General features: G+C 35.2%; 1 protein-coding gene across 3 annotated transcripts in view; it reads right to left on the bottom strand.

Annotated features, from left to right (window-relative positions):
* DYNC2H1 (dynein cytoplasmic 2 heavy chain 1) overlaps positions 1–20,233 on the bottom strand; it is a 367,993-nt gene that overhangs the window by 256,075 nt on the left and 91,685 nt on the right. For all 3 annotated transcript variants that reach the window (XM_062196938.1, XM_062196939.1, XM_062196940.1), the window contains 9 exons: positions 19,174–19,303; positions 17,464–17,619; positions 15,743–16,002; positions 14,712–14,958; positions 13,318–13,469; positions 12,245–12,389; positions 5,204–5,306; positions 4,256–4,423; positions 369–499 (listed from right to left, as the gene is read on the bottom strand). In XM_062196938.1, coding sequence (XP_062052922.1) covers positions 369–499; positions 4,256–4,423; positions 5,204–5,306; positions 12,245–12,389; positions 13,318–13,469; positions 14,712–14,958; positions 15,743–16,002; positions 17,464–17,619; positions 19,174–19,303 — 1,492 coding nt within the window. The remainder of the gene's footprint in view (positions 1–368; positions 500–4,255; positions 4,424–5,203; positions 5,307–12,244; positions 12,390–13,317; positions 13,470–14,711; positions 14,959–15,742; positions 16,003–17,463; positions 17,620–19,173; positions 19,304–20,233) is intronic.

Genomic DNA, 20,233 nt, shown 5'->3' with positions numbered 1-20,233 from the left:
GCCTGTTGGAAATTCAGCTTCTCAGGGTCTCATCTAGTAAATCTAAGTCTCTAGAGATAAGACCCAGAATCTACAAATTTCCTACTTCTCCAAGTGATTCTGATACTCAAACTTTAGGAGCCGCTGGCCTACCATGACTATTATACCTCACCAATATTTCCAACAGAAACACCTTCTTCCAATATATATCTTAGTAATTATATGTATGAGTACATGTACATCTAGTTACATCTGCCATAATGGACTCAATACCAAAGGCAGAAACTAACTTTGTCTATTTTATAAGCTTTCACCTTTGTGACCTCAAAATGTCTGCAATAAACATTTTATAAATAATCACAAGCAAATCTCAACTCAAATCCATTTACCTTTTTAATAACTTCTTTAAGATCTGTGGAGTTTAGTTTTCCAAGTGGTTTCCCATGGGGAGGTAATGGTTGTTCTGGAGTTGCCCTTGCTCCTGAATTATGTCGTGCTCCCCACGTAACATAGAAACTATCTGTAAAAATGTAAGATTTTTTGTTTTATAGACGTTACTTGCAATAATGAGAGAATCAGTAAATGCATTGCTTAGTATATTTTGTCAGTCCAAAAAAGTAATTCCAAGAAAGACAAAAGTAAATTGCTTTAAAGTATACCTAACAAGAGCAATAAGAACAGTTAATATTTATAGACTAAACTGCAATATCAAACACTGCCAGAGAACTGGCTGATGGTATCCCCATTCTTCTTAGAAGTCATTAATCTTAATTTTAGTTGAAACAGATAAAAGACACCGAGATATCTTCCATTCACTGGTCACTCCCCAAACAGATGGGAATGAAAATAAGCCAAAGCCAAGAGACTGGAACTCTATGTGGGCCACTCACATATGATCAGGGACTCAGGTACTTCATCCATTACCTGCTGCATTTCAGGGTAAACAATAGCAAGAAGCTAGAATCAGAAGCAGAGCCAGAACCCGAACCCAGGTACTTCAATATAGGACACAGCTATCCAAAGCAGCATCTTAACCCTTGTGCCAAAGGCCTGTCCCATCCCTATTCATATTGCTTCCCCACTCCACCTATCTCTCTTCCCAAATAACCTGGCTACTTTCAAAAGATCCATCTACTTTCAGTTTGCCTCATTTTACTACTTCTCCAGAATCTCCACATAAAATTTGTAAATTTTAAATAACTTGCCTAAAATTGAGAAATGAAACCATTTCAGAACTCTTCTTGAGGAAAAATAATATACATTAATACCAGCAAGAGCTCATGGCCCTTTGGGGAATGAACCAGCAGATGAAGATATCTTTCCATCCCTCCACCCATCTCTCTTGTCTGTCTTTCTAAGCCTGTCTCTCTCTCCCCAAGCCAACTGCCCTGTCATCCTGCTTTTTAAATGAATAAAACAAATTTTTAAAAATTAAATAAATTTTAATTACAAGACAAAAATTCCCCTAAACTTGACTTACTTTTATCTATAATGGTGTTCCTACTACCATTCAAGGAAAGACCTATCCACCATTCTATTGAACCTTTCCTCTCCCAACTCCTCTGAAAGATCATTCCATCAAAGGTCCTCCTTGTCATACTTTCTGCTCTACTCTATCTTAAAGTAACTACCAACTTACCTTTGCCAGATGCTATTTAATGTTCCTCTTTCCTTCACCCATCACACTTCTTGCATTATTTTCTACATATGAAAACTACTATATAAAACTCATATTTGTAAATAATAATGCAACCCTAGTCTCCTAACCAAAATTTTCTTTGTAGTCATTTTTCCAACATGATATTAGAACATCCCACCTTTTTCCTTGTATCTACATGAACATTCTCATCAAGCCACAAAGCACTCATCCAAGATACAAATTTATTGGTTTTTTTTATTCTAAACAGTCCCCTCACATTTTAAAATTGTTTTATGTGGAATAAATTATGAACTATTTATATATACTAAACAGTACTTAGTACTTCTATCTAGGCAATTCTCCCAAGAACTAGTCTCATTTTTAATTGCTTAACAGACATATAATTCATGTACTCATTTACTCAACACTTAACTACATGTGTATACATTATACCTTCTTCTTGAAAAAGGAGTAAATAAGATAGACACCATTCCTATTATCATACATGATAAGTTCCTTGTAGATCTTTTAAAACGGACTCAAAACCTGATATTCAAATACGTGTATAAGACTGACTCACAAATATCTCAACATCTCATCATTTCTTGCACAGAGTACAGCAGGAGCCTCCTACAAGTCCTAGCCCTGCTACAAGTCCCTGCTACAAGTCTCTAGCCCCTCAAGTATATCCTCATTGCTACTGCTACTGGAGTAACACATATAAAAGCTAAATCATGTTGCCACACCATTCTACCTCTCCAATTGCACACACAGCTTCCCACCTCTTACCTCTTAAAGAAAACAAAAACCAACAACAGCAAAAAAAAAAAAAAACACTAAAGGCACACTACAATCTGACTCCACTGATTGCCGAACTCTTCTCTCTCCCTCTACTATACACTGGCTTTCTTAAGCCTTTGTTTATCTTGGATGTCTTGTCTTGGATGTCTTTCCCTTCTTCTTTACTCAATATATTCATTAATGGGGTCAGCCTTGTGGCATAGAGGTTTAAGTCACTTCCAGGAATGCCCGTATCCCATAGTAGAGCACCTGTTTTGAGTCTCAGCTAATCTATTTCTAACGCATCTGCAAAAGCACAGAAGATGGTCCAAGTACTTGGACTCCAGCCACCCACATGGGAATCCCAGATGAAGTTCCAGGCTCCTGGCTTCAGCCTGGCCCAGTCCTGACCATTGCGGTCATTTTGGGAGTAATCCAGAAGAAATTTTTTTCTCTTTTTGTACCTCCCTCTTTCTCTCTGTCACTCAGCCTTTTAAATAAATGAAATATTTTAAAAACAATATATATATATACTTATATATATTCATCCTTTAAAACCCAGCTTAGTCTCTTATAATTGCTAAAAGAAATTAAAAACATAGGTACAAATATAAATGAAGATTTGTACTAACACACAAATACACACACAAAAAAAACCTGTTTTGTAGCAGCTTTACTCCCAATAGCCAAAAATGGAAAACAACTGGATGTCCTTGAATAAACGAGTGACTATAGAAATGGGGTGCAAGTGTATCCTTACAATAGAATACCTACTGATCAATAAAGAATAATCTAACTGTAGAGAATTCACTCAAAAAGGTGTCAATGCTATCAAATGATCAAAGAATTTGTCACTTTCTCTGCAAGAGATACTACTAACTCAATTTTCAGATTAAGAGGCATCACACTAAATCATGAAAGCTTCCATCCGCAGTGATTTAAACTCACTCAAAATCAAGCCAATTCAATTAGCCTTCTCTCAGAAATTTCACATGCCTTACATTCTCTGAAATCATTTGCTGATTGTAAATGTCAGGCAATATCTAGAAGATTTCTCTGTCAATATCAATATCCTTCTCTTCTAACCTTTAAGATTCCTTTTCACTTATGAAATTATGGCCACAGGATCAACATCAAAGCTAGAAATGTATAATACATAGAATGCACTGCATAAAATATTTTTGAAGGCCACTTTATTCTAAGAAAGAATAAACATATTTTGTAACCTGAAAGCAGTTTTACTAGGAAATATTTCTATAACATACTTTTCATCAAATGTGTTCTAATCATGATAATTTTCATATTACATGTTTACTCCCACAGCATTTTTAAAAATGCAGATTTGCTAGCAACTAGTAATAGTTGCAGATACAAGACAGCTGCTTTGAAAATATAATACTTTGTTTAACTATAGATAAAGCTAGTGATAAGAATATGTAAGAAGTTCTGTACTAAGGACATTATGGGTAGTAACTGGAAACATCCTGGTCATTACTCTTAAGCCAATGGTCATTATAATTAAACCTGTGTTATCTAAATGATTTTTAATTATCATGTGCATATAGTTGTTAAATATAAAAATTACCTTTATTAGTGGAAATCATAAATAAAAATTTTACACCACAAATCTACTACAATATGGCCTGAAGCTACTTTCGCTAAGAAAAAAATTACTGTCACTTATATTTCTTATGGAATATTGTTATTGAAATATAGTATAAAAGACTGAACAATGAAAAATAACATTAAAATTATCCAAAGTTTTGTTTAGACAGATGAAATAATACTATACAGTTAAGAAATCATTTTTAAAGTTTTCATAACAATTATATATTTATATAAATTCAATCATATTACCTGCCATATTGTCTAGTACATCTGAGCCCCAATCTCCTTGAAACACAGATGTTAAAATGCCATCAAACAAATGCAGTTCCTTTGCACCAACAATTTTGTCGCGGAATAAACGTCGTGCTTCATATGCTACAATTTCTAACACATAATCTAGTGGGTGGTTTGAAGATCCTGAAAAAGGTAAAATAATCTTTAATTGTAGTATGACTCAAATGATTTTAAAATGATTGTTTAATATACTAGAAAGAAAGAGTGGATTCTACATACCATAGTTTTGGCATCAGATAGAAGAAAAGGGAGAAAAAGTTAAAATTTGTTTTGTTAATGAGTTGGCACATATTTGTGTTACTTAAAAGGTTATGTTAAACACTACAATATCTACTTGATCAATAAAAATATCAATTTCAATTCTAAAACAGTGATAACTAGAGGCTAGGAAGGGTGGGGAGGTCTGATATCTGATAACGGTTCCAAAATGGACTTGAGTGAAGGTAATATGTTTTGCTGTTCCACAAAGCAAGAAGGTAGCTACAGCCCATAATAAAGAAAAAGAAAGGGCTAATTGCCTAGTATAATGTTGTTTATGCTAAGTATATCTATTGAAATATTATACTGTACCCCAGAAAATGCATAACTTCATGTTAATTCATAAATTTAAAAATTAATTTAAAAAATTAAAATTAACATATCTCAATTCTAAAACACATATTAAATATGCTTTGGCTACAAAGAATAAGGACTTCATTTTTCCAGTATCAAGTTTTAACAGTGATAATCATAAATAGCTTAATAAATAGAATACTATCATTTTAATATTTATATTTAAATTTTATATAGTTATAATTTTTAAAATGTTATAATTAGTGTTTTATTTACACAAACTATTTATTACAAATAACATATATAACATCATCATACACACATGCACACAGAGACACCAGTAAAACTTACCTCCTTCTAAATCATATCTAAATAATCCAAGAACCCACTGGGTGAGAATGCAAGGAGTAAAGAAATAGTGACTATAATCATCAACTGTAAATTTGGCTCGCACCTGGAAAAGAAATACAGTAATCAATCTATCCACTTCTTAAATATACAATTAGATCAGGTAATAGTTTTCAGTGATACTAGATTCTAAGGGATGCCAACTTCTACCTGTGAGTGGAACTGTATTTCTATTTAACTGACTTCCTTAGTTTTTTTTTTTTGTTTTTTTTTTTTTTTTGGTTGGTTGTTTGTTTTGGACAGGCAGAGTTAGACAGTGAGAGAGAGAGACAGACAGAGAGAAAGCTCTTCCTTTTTCCATTGGTTCACCCCTCAAATGGCTGCCACAGCCGACGCGCAGCGCTGATCCGAAGCCAGGAGCCAGGTGCTTCCTCCTGGTCCCCCATGCAGGTTCAGGGCCCATGCACTTGGACCACAGCAGACAGCTGGACTAGAAGAGGAGCAACCAGGACAGAATCCAGCACCCCAACCAGGACTAGAACACGGGGTGCTGGTGCCACAGGCGGAGGATTAGCCAAGTGAGCCGCAGCGCCGGCCTCCTTAGTTGTTTTTATATATTCTATTTAATGCAGTTAAAAACATTTGCTTGGGGTGGCCATTTGTACAATGGTTAAAGCTACCTGGGATGCCAGCACCCCCTATCAGAGTGTCTAGGTTTGAATTTTGGCTCCCACTTCAGATTCCAGCTTCCTGCTAACGTGTGCAGTAGGAGGCATTCGGTAATGGCCCAAGTGGTTGGACTCTTGCCACTCATGTGGGAGAATCAAACTGAGGCACTGGCTCAGGGCTTCAGCCTGGTCCTGTCTCAGCTTCTGCAAACATTTGAAAAGTGAATCATCACAAGGGAGATTTCTTTCTTTCTCTCTCTCCATGACCACCTGCCTTTCAAATAAATTAATACTTTTTTTTTAATCTTTTATTTAATGAATATAAATTTCCAAAGTACAGCTTATGGATTACAATGGGTTCCCCCCCCATAACTTCCCTCCCACCCGCAACCCTCCCCTTTCCCGCTCCCTCTCCCCTTCCATTCACATCAAGATTCATTTTCAATTCTCTTTATATACAGTTTCGTATATATAAAGATTTCAACAGTTTGCCCTCACATAGCAACACAAAGTGAAAAAAAAAATACTGTTGGAGTACTAGTTATAGCATTAAATCACAGTGTACAACACATTAATGACAGAGATCCTACAGAATATTTTTTTAAAAATTGATTAATTTTCTATGTAATTTCCAATTTAACACCAAGTTGGTTTTTTTTTCATTTTCAATTATCTTTATACATGGAAGATCGATTCAGTATATACTAAGTAAAGATTTCATCAGTTTGCACCCACAAAGAAACACAAAGTGTAAAAATACTGTCTCAGTACTAGCTATATCATTACTTCACATTGGACAACCCATTAAGGACAGATCCCACATGGGACGTAAGTACACAGTGACTCTTGATGTTGATTTAACAATTTAACACTCTTGTTTATGGCGTCAGTAATCACCCTAGGCTCTACTCATGAGTTGCCGAGGCTATGGAAGCCTTTAGGGTTCGCCGACTTCGATCTTATTCTGACAGGGTCATAGTCAAAGTGGAAGTTCTCTCCTCCCTTCAGAGAAAGGTACCTCCTACCTTGATGGCCCCATTCTTTCCACAGGGATCACACTCGCTGAGATCTTTCATTTAGGTCTTCTTTTTTTTTTTTTTTCCCAGAGTGTCTTGGCTTTCCATGCCTACAATACTCTCATGGGCTCTTCAGCCAGATCCAAATGCCTTAAGGGCTGAATGAATACTTTTTTTTAAAATATTATTCTAAGAGGGGCCCATAGGCTTCAACAGACTGCCAAAGGTTGTTCTGAGCAAAAGTAACAAATTAAACTGAATTAAAAAGGTCAGAAGCCCTGCTTTAAAAAACAGAAAAAATTCAAGAAAAGCTAACAAAAGCTTTATAAAATGATGGTTGCAATTTCAAGGCACTCACACATCTAGATAAAACCTATCTTCCAATGGTGGAAATCACAGTGCTATCTTACAATCAATAAGTCACTGAACAAACCACTGTCTCTCTTCAAACATACATTAAACAGCGTGACCTTCCACACTATGGAGTGGACAGAGCTTTTACTGTTATTCTGATCTTGATTACCTAACACTTGAATTAATTTAAAAGAAAAAAAAGCAAATTCTTGATTTCTAAATTATCTTTCCCCACTTCTACTCTAATATTATAGAAAATTATCTTCCACAAATACTTACATAACCTGTCCATGCTACTCTCTTCATCTAGAAAGACCTTCTTTCATCTCCAGGCACACTGTGAAACCAGTGTTCAAAACTCAGATCTAGGCCGGTGCCGCGGCTCAATAGGCTAATCCTCCGCCTTGCGGCGCCGGCACACTGGGTTCTAGTCCTGGTCAGGGCACCGGATTCCATCCCGGTTGCCCCTCTTCCAGGCCAGCTCTCTGCTGTGGCCAGGGAGTACAGTGGAGGATGGCCCAAGTGCTTGGGCCCTGCACCCCATGGGAGACCAGGAGAAGCACCTGGCTCCTGCCATCGGATCAGCGCGATGCGCCTGCCGCGGCGGCCATTGGAGGGTGAACCAACAGCAAAAGGAAGACCTTTCTCTCTGTCTCTCTCTCTCACTGTCCACTCTGCCTGTCAAAAAAAAAAAAAAACCTCAGATCAAATTTCACATCCTCCTTACAACTAGTATAATACAACAAGAGTATCCACTCTCTCTTCTGTGCTGTCTCTGTAATCTGGACAAATTATTACTTAAAATTTATTGTACTGTATTATTAATTTATTTATATGACTCAGTCCTTTATTAGATTCTGAACTTCTAGGGAAGACTTAGTCATTTTGTATCCCAAGGACTATCATTGGCAAGCAAATATAATCTGTATGAGTCTGCTGTAGACTCAATAAATGCCTGCTTTCTTTAAGTTTTATTTATTGTAAAGCAGAGTGACAATATATAGAGACACAGAGACAGCTCTGTGGATCTAACAGCTCAAATGGATCTAACAGATATCTACAGAACATTTCATCCTACATCTAAGGACTTTACATTCTTCTCAGCAGTATATGGAACCTTCTCTAGGATTGACCACATACTAGGCCATAAAGCAAGTCTCAGCAAATTCAAAAGAATTAGAATCATACCATGCAGCTTCTCAGACCACAAAGGAATGAAATTGGAAATTAGCAACTCGGGAATCCCCAGAGCACGTGCAAACACATGGAGATTGAACAACATGCTCCTGAATGAACAATGGGTCATAGAAGAAATTAAAAGAGAAATCAAAAAATTTCTGGAAGTAAATGAGGATAACAACACAACATACCAAAACCTATGGGATACAACAAAAGCAGTGTTAAGAGGAAAGTTTATATCAATAGGTGCCTACATCAAGAAATTGGAGAGACACCAAATAGATGAGCTTTCAAGTCATCTCAAGGATCTAGAAAATCTGCAGCAAACCAAACCCAAACCCAGTAGAAGAAGGGAAATAATTAAAATCAAAGAAGAAATCAACAGGATTGAATCCAAAAAAAACATTACAAAAAATCAGCCAAACGAGGAGCTGGTTTTTTGAAAAAATAAACAAAATTGACACCCCATTGGCCCAACTAACTAAAAAAAGAAGAGAAAAGACCCAAATCAATAGGATCAGAGATGAAAAAGGAAACATAACAACAGACACCACAGAAATAAAAAGAATCATCAGAAATTACTACAAGGACTTGTATGCCAGCAAACAGGGAAATCTATCAGAAATGGACAGATTCTTGGACACATACAACCTACCTAAATTGAGCCAGGAAGACATAGGAAACCTAAACAGACCCATAACTGACACAGAAATTGAAACAGTAATAAAGGCCCTCCCAACAAAGAAAAGCCCAGGACCAGATGGATTCACCGCTGAGTTCTACCAGACATTTAGAGAAGAACTAACTCCAATGCTTCTCAAACTATTCAGAGCAATCGAAAAAGAAGGAATCCTCCCAAATTCTTTCTATGAAGCCAGCATCACCTTAATTCCTAAGCCGGAAAAAGATGCAGCATTGAAAGAGAATTACAGACCAATATCCCTGATGAACATAGATGCAAAAATACTCAATAAAATTCTGGCCAATAGAATGCAACAACACATCAGAAAGATCATCCACCCAGACCAAGTGGGATTTATCCCTGGTATGCAAGGATGGTTCAACATCCGCAAAACAATCAACGTAATACACCACATTAACAGGCTGCAGAAGAAAAACCATATGATTCTCTCAATAGACGCAGAGAAAGCATTTGATAAAATACAACACCCTTTCATGATGAAAACTCTAAGCAAACTGGGTATGGAAGGAACATTCCTCAATACAATCAAAGCAATATATGAAAAACCCACGGCCAACATCCTATTGAATGGGGAAAAGTTGGAAGCATTTCCGCTGAGATCTGGTACCGGACAGGGATGCCCACTCTCACCACTGCTATTCAATATAGTTCTGGAAGTTTTAGCCAGAGCTATTAGGCAAGAAAAAGAAATTAAAGGGATACAAATTGGGAAGGAAGAAGTCAAACTATCCCTCTTTGCAGATGATATGATTCTTTATTTAGGGCACCCAAAGAACTCTACTAAGAGACTATTGGAACTCATCGAAGAGTTTGGCAAAGTAGCAGGAGATAAAATCAATCCACAAAAATTGACAGCCTTTGTATACACAGGCAATGCCACGGCTGAGGAAGAACTTCTAAAATCAATCCCATTCACAAAAGCCACAAAAACAATCAAATACCTTGGAATAAACTTAGCAAAGGACGTTAAAGAACTCTATGATGAAAACTACAAAACCTTAAAGAAAGAAATAGAAGAGGATACCAAAAAATGGAGAAATCTTCCATGCTCATGGATTGGAAGAATCAATATCATCAAAATGTCTATTCTCCCAAAAGCAATTTATACATTCAATGCAATACCAATCAAGATACCGAAGACATTCTTCTCAGATCTGGAAAAAATGATACTGAAATTCATATGGAGACACAAAAGACCTCGAATAGCCAAAGCTATCTTGTACAACAAAAACAAAGCCGGAGGCATCACAATCCCAGATTTCAGGGCATACTACAGGGCAGTTATTATCAAAACAGCATGGTACTGGTACAGAAACAGATGGATAGACCAATGGAACAGAATAGAAACACCAGAAATCAATCCAAACATCTACAGCCAACTTATATTTGATCAAAGATCCAAAACTAATCCCTGGAATAAGGACAGTCTATTCAATAAATGGTGCTGGGAAAACTGGATTTCCATGTGCAGAAGCTTGAAGCAAGACCCATACCTTTCACCTTACACAAAAATTCACTCAACGTGGATTAAAGACTTAAATCTACGGCCTGAAACCATCAAATTATTAGAGAGCATTGGAGAAACCCTGCAAGATATAGGTACAGGCAAAGACTTTTTGGAAAAGACCCCAGGAGCACAGGCAGTCAAAACCAAAATTAACATTTGGGATTGCATCAAATTGAGAAGTTTCTGTACTTCGAAAGAAACAGTCAGGAAAGTGAGGAGGCAACCGACAGAATGGGAAAAAATATTTGCAAACTATACTACAGATAAAGGGTTGATAACCAGAATCTACAAAGAAATCAAGAAAATCCACAACAGCAGAAGAAACAACCCACTGAAGAGATGGGCCAACGACCTCAATAGACACTTTTCAAAAGAAGAAATCCAAATGGCCAACAGACACATGAAAAAATGTTCAAGATCACTAGCAATCAGAGAAATGCAAATCAAAACCACAATGAGGTTTCACCTCACCCCGGTGAGAATGGCTCACATCCAGAAATCTACCAACAATAGATGCTGGAGAGGATGTGGGGAAAAAGGGACACTAACCCACTGTTGGTGGGAATGCAAACTGGTTAAGCCACTATGGAAGTCAGTCTGGAGATTCCTCAGAAACCTGAACATAACCCTACCATACAACCCAGCCATCCCACTCCTTGGAATTTACCCAAAGGAAATTAATTTGGCTAATAAAAAAGCCATCTGCACATTAATGTTTATTGCAGCTCAATTCACAATAGCTAAGACCTGGAACCAACCCAAATGCCCATCAACAGTAGACTGGATAAAGAAATTATGGGACATGTACTCCATAGAATACTATACAGCAGTAAGGAACAATGAAACCCAGTCATTTGAAACAAGATGGAGGGATCTGGAAAACATCATGCTGAGTGAATTAAGCCAGTCCCAAAGAGACAAATATCATTTGTTTTCCCTGATCGGCGACAACTAACTGAGCACCAAAGGGGAAACCTGCTGAAATGAAATGGACACTATAAGAAACATTGACCTGATCAGCTTAGGTCCTGACTCTAGATATACAATGTAATACTTTATCCTTATACTTTGCGTTTCTGTGTGGGCACAAACTGATGAGCTCTTTACTAATGATATACAGAAGTGATCTTCTGTATATAAAGAGAATTGGAAATGAAAAAAAAAATAATAACAACCTGGTGTTGAAGGGGAAATGGCATAGAAAGTTAATTAATCTGAGAAAAAATCATGTGGGTTCTCTGTCTTTAATGTGCTGTACATTGCTATTTGACGCTATAATTAGTAATCCAATGGTAGTTTTTTCACTTTGTATTGCTATATGGGCAAAATGTTGAAAACTTTACCTAATATATACTAAGCTGATCTTCTGTATACAAAGAGAATTGAAAATGAATCCTTACATGAATGGAAGGGGAGAGGGAGCGGGAGGGAAGTTACGGGAGGGGGGGAGCCATTGTAACCCATAAGCTGTACCTTGGAAATTTATATTCATTAAATAAAAGTTAAAAAAAAAAAAAAAGAAGAAAATAAAGCCTGTGCATCAACACAAGCATCTACATCAAGGCAGTCCTTTGAGAATGATACAAGTAGACATGAAAACTGCAATATAATACATACCTGTTCATACACTTGTACCATAGATCCTGCTAAGAGATAAATTTTTGATGAAGAGCCCCAAATGGAATGATTCTTCAGATTTTTGTGTATAATTGGTTCCAAATATGCTCCACAAATTGTTTGTAATTGCTCTCTTTCTGGATAACTAAAAAGCAGCATTTAAGAAAGAAAAAAGATGAATTAGATTAATATTCTAAATTATTATTTTTATGTTAAGTTTCAACAGTGGTTTTCAAACATTCTGCTCTAACAGCAAGATATTTTCAAGACTGACCCGGGGACTAAGGCCAGGCTCATTTCAGCCAAATTCAATACCAAAGTAACTGTTCTCAAATATCAGGGACCCTAGTAGAGGACACAAAATTATTTAAAAATATAATTGTTTAAAAACTCATTTGTCTTTAGAAATAGCTAAAAGGAAATTTTAACTTAAGAAAAGCCATTATGAGTTAAGTATAAGCTTTATACAGAGTAAAAATCCACCTCAAAAAAGTAAAAATAGAACTAGAAATTTGATCCTTTCAACCAATGTTAACACTACTTAATTGGTGATACTAATATTTTTGAAAGAAAAATGTTAACATATCAGTGCAATTAGCATGAAAGTATAAATAAAGATTTACTGAGGCAAAAATGTAGCAGAGGAAATTACACCATAATCATAGTACGTGTAATAATTATGGACAATGGAGATAGATACATGGATTACTGTCATCAGGTCATCAGCCATTAAATCAACACACTCCCCTGTTCAGATTTAAATTCCTTTTCTAGCTGTCTTCAAAAATTTTGATAATATTTTTGTTTTGTGAAATATATTCAAACCTAAAATCCATTATTCTGATTCTGGATATTGGTATTTCAAATACATAAGATGAATTCAAAGCCTTTATATCCTAAATAATTGCCCATATTTTGGGAAAGGAAAGGAAGGAAAAATTAACCAGAGCTTAATTTCGAACATTTCTATATTCTACATTTTGAAGTATCATTAATGGATACTTTTAATAAAATGCAGTTATATTTGATGTCTCCTCAAATACCAAAAAAGTTTTTATCATTAAGATACATACTCTACAGCACAAAGACGAACAATAGAAGTAAATCTAGAAGTAAGCTTATGTCTTCCCAGTCTTCCTCCAGCTGACATAGAAGCCACAATTTGAATGTTTTCCAGACCAACCCATTCCAAGTTTTCATCATAAAATCCTTGATATGTTAATACCTATTTGAAAATAACTGAATGTTAAATTTTTATACATAAGATTTTCTAATCATGATAAAAATATTTTTGCTAAAATTTCTAATATTTCCAAATATAACTATCATCCTCCACCTAACTCAAAATTGAAATTGAAATATATTTTCAATCCTTCTTAGAAAGTAATACCATTCAAATCTCTGTTTTCAACTAATGTCATCTGAATTATCATCACTTTTAAAATGCTTTTCAGTCCACTAAAAATTAAGATCTACGTGATTTTAAAACCTACATGACACTATAAATCTACAAGTAATTATGAGAAAAAGAAAGGAGTCAGGAAAACTATGGAGAAGATACTCTGGTTTTTTAATGAGTATTCTATCATACTTTGCATTTATAACAAAGCAAATATTAGATCAATATAAATACTTATAATAACCCCTAGGGAAAAAAATAACCTCTAACAATGTAGAATTTCTAGTGTGATGGAAATAAAGAAAAAAAAAAAAAGTTTTCCACACTAAGAATGTGTAATCCTGAATCCTTGTATAATCAAAAAGGGAAATTAATGGTATAAAGCAGTCAGAAAGGGGCATGAATAAATCTGTTTTGTCAGAAAATTATGCAAAAACTTCTCAAATTCCAGCACCATTCCTACTTTCTGCTCTTCTCCTTATTTTAGAAATAAAAGGTGAGTAATATAAAGATTTTTACTCTCACTGTCATATATCACCTTGTAATACTTAATTTTTTTTTTTTTTGACAGGCAGAGTGGATAGTGAGAGAGAGAGACAGAGAGAAAGGTCTTCCTTTTTGCCGTTGGTTCACCCTCCAATGGCCGCTGCGGCCGGTGCATCTCGCTGATCCAAAGCCTGGAGCCAGGTGCTTCTCCTGGTCTCCCATGGGATACAGGGCCCAAGCACTTGGGCCATCCTCCACTGCCTTCCCGGGCCATAGCAGAAAGCTGGCCTGGAAGAAGGGCAACCGGGATAGAATCCGGCACCCCGACCGGGACTAGAACCCGGTGTGCCGGCGCCGCAAGGCAGAGGATTAGCCTGTTAAGCCACGGCACCGGCGTAATACTAACTTTCAAAGATGCTATCAAAGAAAGTAGATCTGGGACAAGACTGAAATGGGTTCAAGAGTTTAATTTCCATGACACATGATAAATAAGGAAGAAAGTAATTTTCTACCTGAAAAAAAAAGCTAATGAAATGAAATTGTTTCCAATCATATCAAAACACTTCAAGTGGTAAGACTTACCTGCTGTAGAAAAGCTACCAATGTACTGGTTCCCCATTTATCAAGTTTGGGTAGATTGATATCTTTTAAGTACAAAACAAGTCTTTCACAGTCTTTTGGTCTGTACACTCGACCAGTATTAGTACTTATTACCATACAAGTCTGGCTCAATTTCTGCAGGAGATGTCGAGAAGTAGTTTGAGCACTGCAGTGAACTGTAGCAATTTCAGTGGAGCGAAGTTGGGAAAAGGCATACCTGAGTAGCATCCTATGAAAGATGTATATAACATTTGATTTTGAAAATGTAACTGAAAAGATACTTTTTTATTCAATATAAAATGTCTATCTTACTAGTATTTCAATTCCTAAACTATGTTTGATGATGTTTAAGGGGAAAATGGAATCACATATACAGTTTCCATAATTATCAATGTAACTTTTATATTGGAAAAAATAAATTTATATTTTCTGGCATTCTTGGGATTCTTCTAAACCAAAAGTCAGAGTTCTCAGAAGTTACTTAGTTGGACATAGTATATATAGAAAATATCCACTCTGTTTCTCCCTATAGTTAAAGACAAGCTTCTAAGTTCTCCATCTAGAAAAAGAATTATCACTCTCCATTAGAAAAAATAAAACTAATAATCATATCTTCTCTATTTCCATAAACTATACTGTGCAAGCACTAAAAAAAATTGGCTGAATTCTTCTGAATTAAAGAACTGTTTTTAAATAGAGAGCTAATTTCAAGATTTAAACTGTATAACTAAAGAAAAGGTTATATGTAATTTCATTTTTTGTTGAGATTGTACGTATAGGTTCTTTCTAAGAATATCTTCTCAAATTATTCTCTTTCCGTTATAAATCATACAAACTGACAGAGAAAAGGACACATTTTTGTCCAAAGGTATTATTTTTATTAGTAACACAAAATAACCCTCCAGGAACACGTGGGTCCTAAGTTAACAAGAAGAAATATAACAAAACCTGTTAAATAATTTTAAGGGAAGGCATAAATCTAAAAAATACACCAATGTCAACATGTTTCTTACCCCTTACCACATCCTTCTGGTCCTATTAGAATAAAAGGCTGTTTAGTATCAGAATTCAACCAAGGTTTGAAATAATCTAGACTCCGTTGCATGTCAGGAGTTTGAATGACTGGAAGAGTTTGGCAATTACTGAAATCATCCGCCGTCAAGTTTTCTGGCTTCTTCAGCACATAGGAAGCTAATCGTCCTCTATTCGAGTCATAGTAGGTATCCAAAGGTTTCTGATGGTCTGGAGGAGATTCGTGTGCCCAACTAAAAACCTGAAGAGAAGAAAGTGTTAAGTTTCCAAATACCCCAAACACAGTATGTGAATTTTTTAATTCTTCAAAGTAAATGTCCTAAAAGCGAATTATCTTAGCTAAAAAATAAAAATAAAAAATTCACTCTAAACCTATAAAAATACTTTATAATTAAAATAACATTTTATCTCAGATATTTTCTCTAAATGATCATTTATTCAAATAAATAAAAGTGTATCTAGATGACATAAGTTGATACTTATACACTAATGTATAAATATATTCAACTTTTAAGTGAGTTTTTATGAACATCCGTAAAACAATGTAGGAAAACTGAAATCCTTCATTCTCATTATATTCTGCTACTTATTGTTCTCAACCTGCTATTCATTCAAATACTGATACCTATTACTTGTGTAGATATAGAGCAGAGTTAGTCCCTAAAACTACTTCTTCAACACATTATTCCAAACTTTGTCATTACATTGTCTGTTTGAAAGCAGCATACTGTATGACACTGAATGCTAACAATGAGAAGCATATGGCAATAAAAGCAACAGAATGATCAAGAAAAGAGAAACAGAACAGAGAAAAGAGAAAATGATGCTATTGCAGAAAAAGTAAAATGGAAAAAAAAAAAAGAAAACTAAATGTAATATTAGAGCCAACCCAAAGATATACATGTTTAATTTTCTCAACACTGGCCAACAGGAAGAAAATGCCTTCTTATATAGAATTCAGCTTTATAAACAACTTTTAAAATACCATCTTTACTTATGTAAGGAAATATTTAATAATTATTAATCCATCCTAGCATTCTTAATAGATAAATCCATTTGACTTAAAAGGATAATAAAAACTATATTATTCTAAGATTAAAATAGAATGAAGTAATTACATTTATTCATATAGCTAACTAGCAATGTATCATAGATTAGTTCATAGGAAGAAACAATATATACACAGTATATTATACACACATACAGAATGCATATTTTTAAAACTTAAAAGTTTTATACTTTATAGCTACAAATAACTATATTTTGGTAGTTAAGTCAATGAAATATTAATAAAAGGCATTGACTGAATATAGTCTTTAATTATGCATTACATGGGGTGGGTGTTTGCCCTAGCAGTTAAGCCACCATTTGGGACACATGAATTTCATATCAATGTGCCCTGGTTTGAGTCCCACCTCTGTTTCCAGTTTCAGCTTCCTGCTGATGTACACCCTGAGAGGCAATAAGTGATGGCTCAAGTATTTCAGTCCCTGCCACACACATGGGACACCAGGAATGCATTCCTGGCTCCTGGTTTTGAGGCTCAGCCCAAGCTGTTGCAGGTATTTGAGAAGTAAACCACATATAGGAAATACTTCTCTTTCTCTCTCTCTCTCTCTCTCTCTCTCTCTCTTCCTCTCTCTCTCTCTCTCTCTCTCTCTCTCTCTCTCTCAAATAAATAATACTTAAATACAAAAATTACCTCTTTGGTGAATTCCAGACGTGATTTCATGTTCAGATTTCCACCAAGTCCCCTTATGAGATTAATAATAAACTGGCCATGATCTCTGCATCCATGTAGATGTGATAAGCCATTCATCACAGTACCAACCAAACTTGTTTCTACTACATAGTCATTCTGTTAATAGCAATGGTGAAAAAAAAAAAAAGGGGGGGGGGGGCAAACGTTAACCTATAACTTAGGGTCACACAAATTGATATCCACCTATATTTTAAAGGACCACCTTTAAATTCATCCCTGTATTCAAGTTAACAAAAAGTCTGGAAATACTTGTATACAAAGTAAAATAAATAAATAAATAAATACAATGTAAAATCCAGGGGTTGGCCCTGTGGTGTAGCAGGCTAACTCTGCCTGCAGCACCAGCAACCCATATGGGCACTGGTTCAAGTCCCAGCTGCACCTCTTCCAATCCAGCTTTCTGCTATGGCCTAGGAAAGCAATGTACTTGTGTAGGAGGCCTGGAAAAAGCTCCTGGCTCCTGGCTTTGGATTGGCTCAGCTCCAACCATTGCAGCCATTTGGGAATTGAACCAGCAGATGGAAGACCTTTCTATCTGTAACAATACCTCTCAAATAAGTACATAAAAATAAAATCTTTAAAAATATTTTTAAAAAATAAAGTAAAATCCTGTTATATTTTTTAGAATATCACTTTACATAAATATTTTTGAAATAAAAGAGAAATGCGAAGAATGGAAAGAAAGGAAGAAACAGATAAAAATCCAATCAGCTGGGTCACATCTAATCTTTAAGGAGGAGCAAAAGAAAATCTATATTAATCCATTTTTCATTCATACACAATCAGAAAAAAAGATGGAATTAACTAAAGTAAGATCTTCATTACTCTGTGCTCAAATACCTTCTTCAATTCCAAAGTATTGACTTCTATAAGAAGTTCACATTGATGTTTCAAAAAGTAGTTGCTGTATTTATCTTGTATATGTCTATATTTTTAATAAAATAATATAAAGTGAAAAGTAAAATAAAATCATGTAGAATATCTGAAAACTCTCCATGCTTCTTTACATGCTAACCTATTCATGCTTCAAATTTAAAATCTTGTGATCTCCTTTTGAAAACTCCTCTAAAAGAGAGTAGTATTTTTTTATCCTCTTGTATTGCGAGTACCTAATTACATGCCAATTTTCCTCCATTAAATATACTTTTCTCAAGGAAAGGAATTACCTTGTTCATCTTCACCCCTCAAAGTCTAACAGATTGCTTAATATTTATTAGATACTCAATTTTTGTTAAATAAATATGTTTCAACATTACTACAAATAACTCAGCACTCTTTATATACTATAGTACTAGCTTCATATTGTTTTTAACATATCTATGTAGTACTTTTATCTGTGGACACAGCAGTAAAACAAAATGTGGCAGCAACATAGTTTGGCTAGAAGAAGTTTGAAGGCAGTCCAAGGGTCAAGATTTTTAGGTAATGCATGCAATTCTTTTGTAGATGGGACAATTAAAGTGTTTTAAGACTAGCATAATAAAAAGTTATACCAAGGGATATGGAAGGACAGCAAAAACAACATCTACCTCTTACCCCACCTGCATGTTCCAGCAGAATCTACCACAATATGGTGAAATATAAGTATTACTCTTACTTATTTTACTTCTTGCTTCATTGATTAATCATGAATTACAAAGGTCAATTTACCTGCTTTAGAACCCATTGTAAAGCTTTGGTAAAATAATCTCCAATCCAATTTTCAAGATTAGTCCTGTATTTATCAGGTTGATTCCTCAACCAAGATTTTATCAGAGAATTAAGATCCATTGCTTCATCACTGAAACAGAGTTATACAAAAACGTAAGAAATTACTTAGACAAGGGTTGGCACTGAGGAGAGTGGGTTAAGCTACTAATATCCCATATTTGAGTACTAATTCCAGTCCTAGCTAGTCTGCTTCTGATCCAGCTTCTTGCTAGTGCACCTGAAAAAACAGCAGAAGATGGTATAAGTGCTTGGGCTCCTGCCACTGATGTAGGAGACCAAGATGTAGTTCCTGGCTCCTGGCTTCATCGTAACCCAGACCTAGCTGTTGCAGTCATTTGGGGAATGGACCAGTGGATGGAAGATCTCTCTTTCCTGCCATTCTGACTTTTGAATAATTAAATAATGAATCCTAAAAAAAATAATTTACATAAAATTATTCCCTGAATAAATATGATGAACTATGTGAATGCTACTTGAAATTTTAAGCCCAAGGCTATGTTATTTTTTAATAATACTTCAAAATATGAATTGAAATCTATAATAAATTTAATGTAAATGTATCCTACAACATTGTTAAAGAAACAATTAAATAACTTTAAAACACAATTTGAACCTTCTTGATAACACTATTATGAGTAACACACAACTTAAAATAGCTTCAAATGGTCCTAAAATAGTCAAACACTTTAGATATTATGATAAATAAAAAAATTCTAAAACATGTATTCAAAAAGCAAAATAACTCCAAGATGATGTACTGTGCTAGGTAGAGATAAGTAGTTAAAAAAAAAAAAAGTGTAGGAAGTAGATTCTTAGGAAAGAAAGTGAAAAGCACGGTGGAAATTCTAGGGAAAGAAAAGGAATGTCGTGGATCTGTGTGTAAAGTGTGAATGCACAGCACAAACATGGGCACAACAAAATTCAAGCAGCCAAGAGATGGAGGTACCAGCTTTGGAGACAGGTGTGATCAAACTACAGCAACCTGTGCCCATGCTGATAT

Source organism: Lepus europaeus, chromosome 7, assembly GCF_033115175.1.
Source record: "Lepus europaeus isolate LE1 chromosome 7, mLepTim1.pri, whole genome shotgun sequence".
Taxonomy (NCBI): domain Eukaryota; kingdom Metazoa; phylum Chordata; class Mammalia; order Lagomorpha; family Leporidae; genus Lepus; species Lepus europaeus.
Note: the sequence above shows the minus strand (reverse complement) of the source record. Positions and strands in the feature narration are given on the sequence as shown.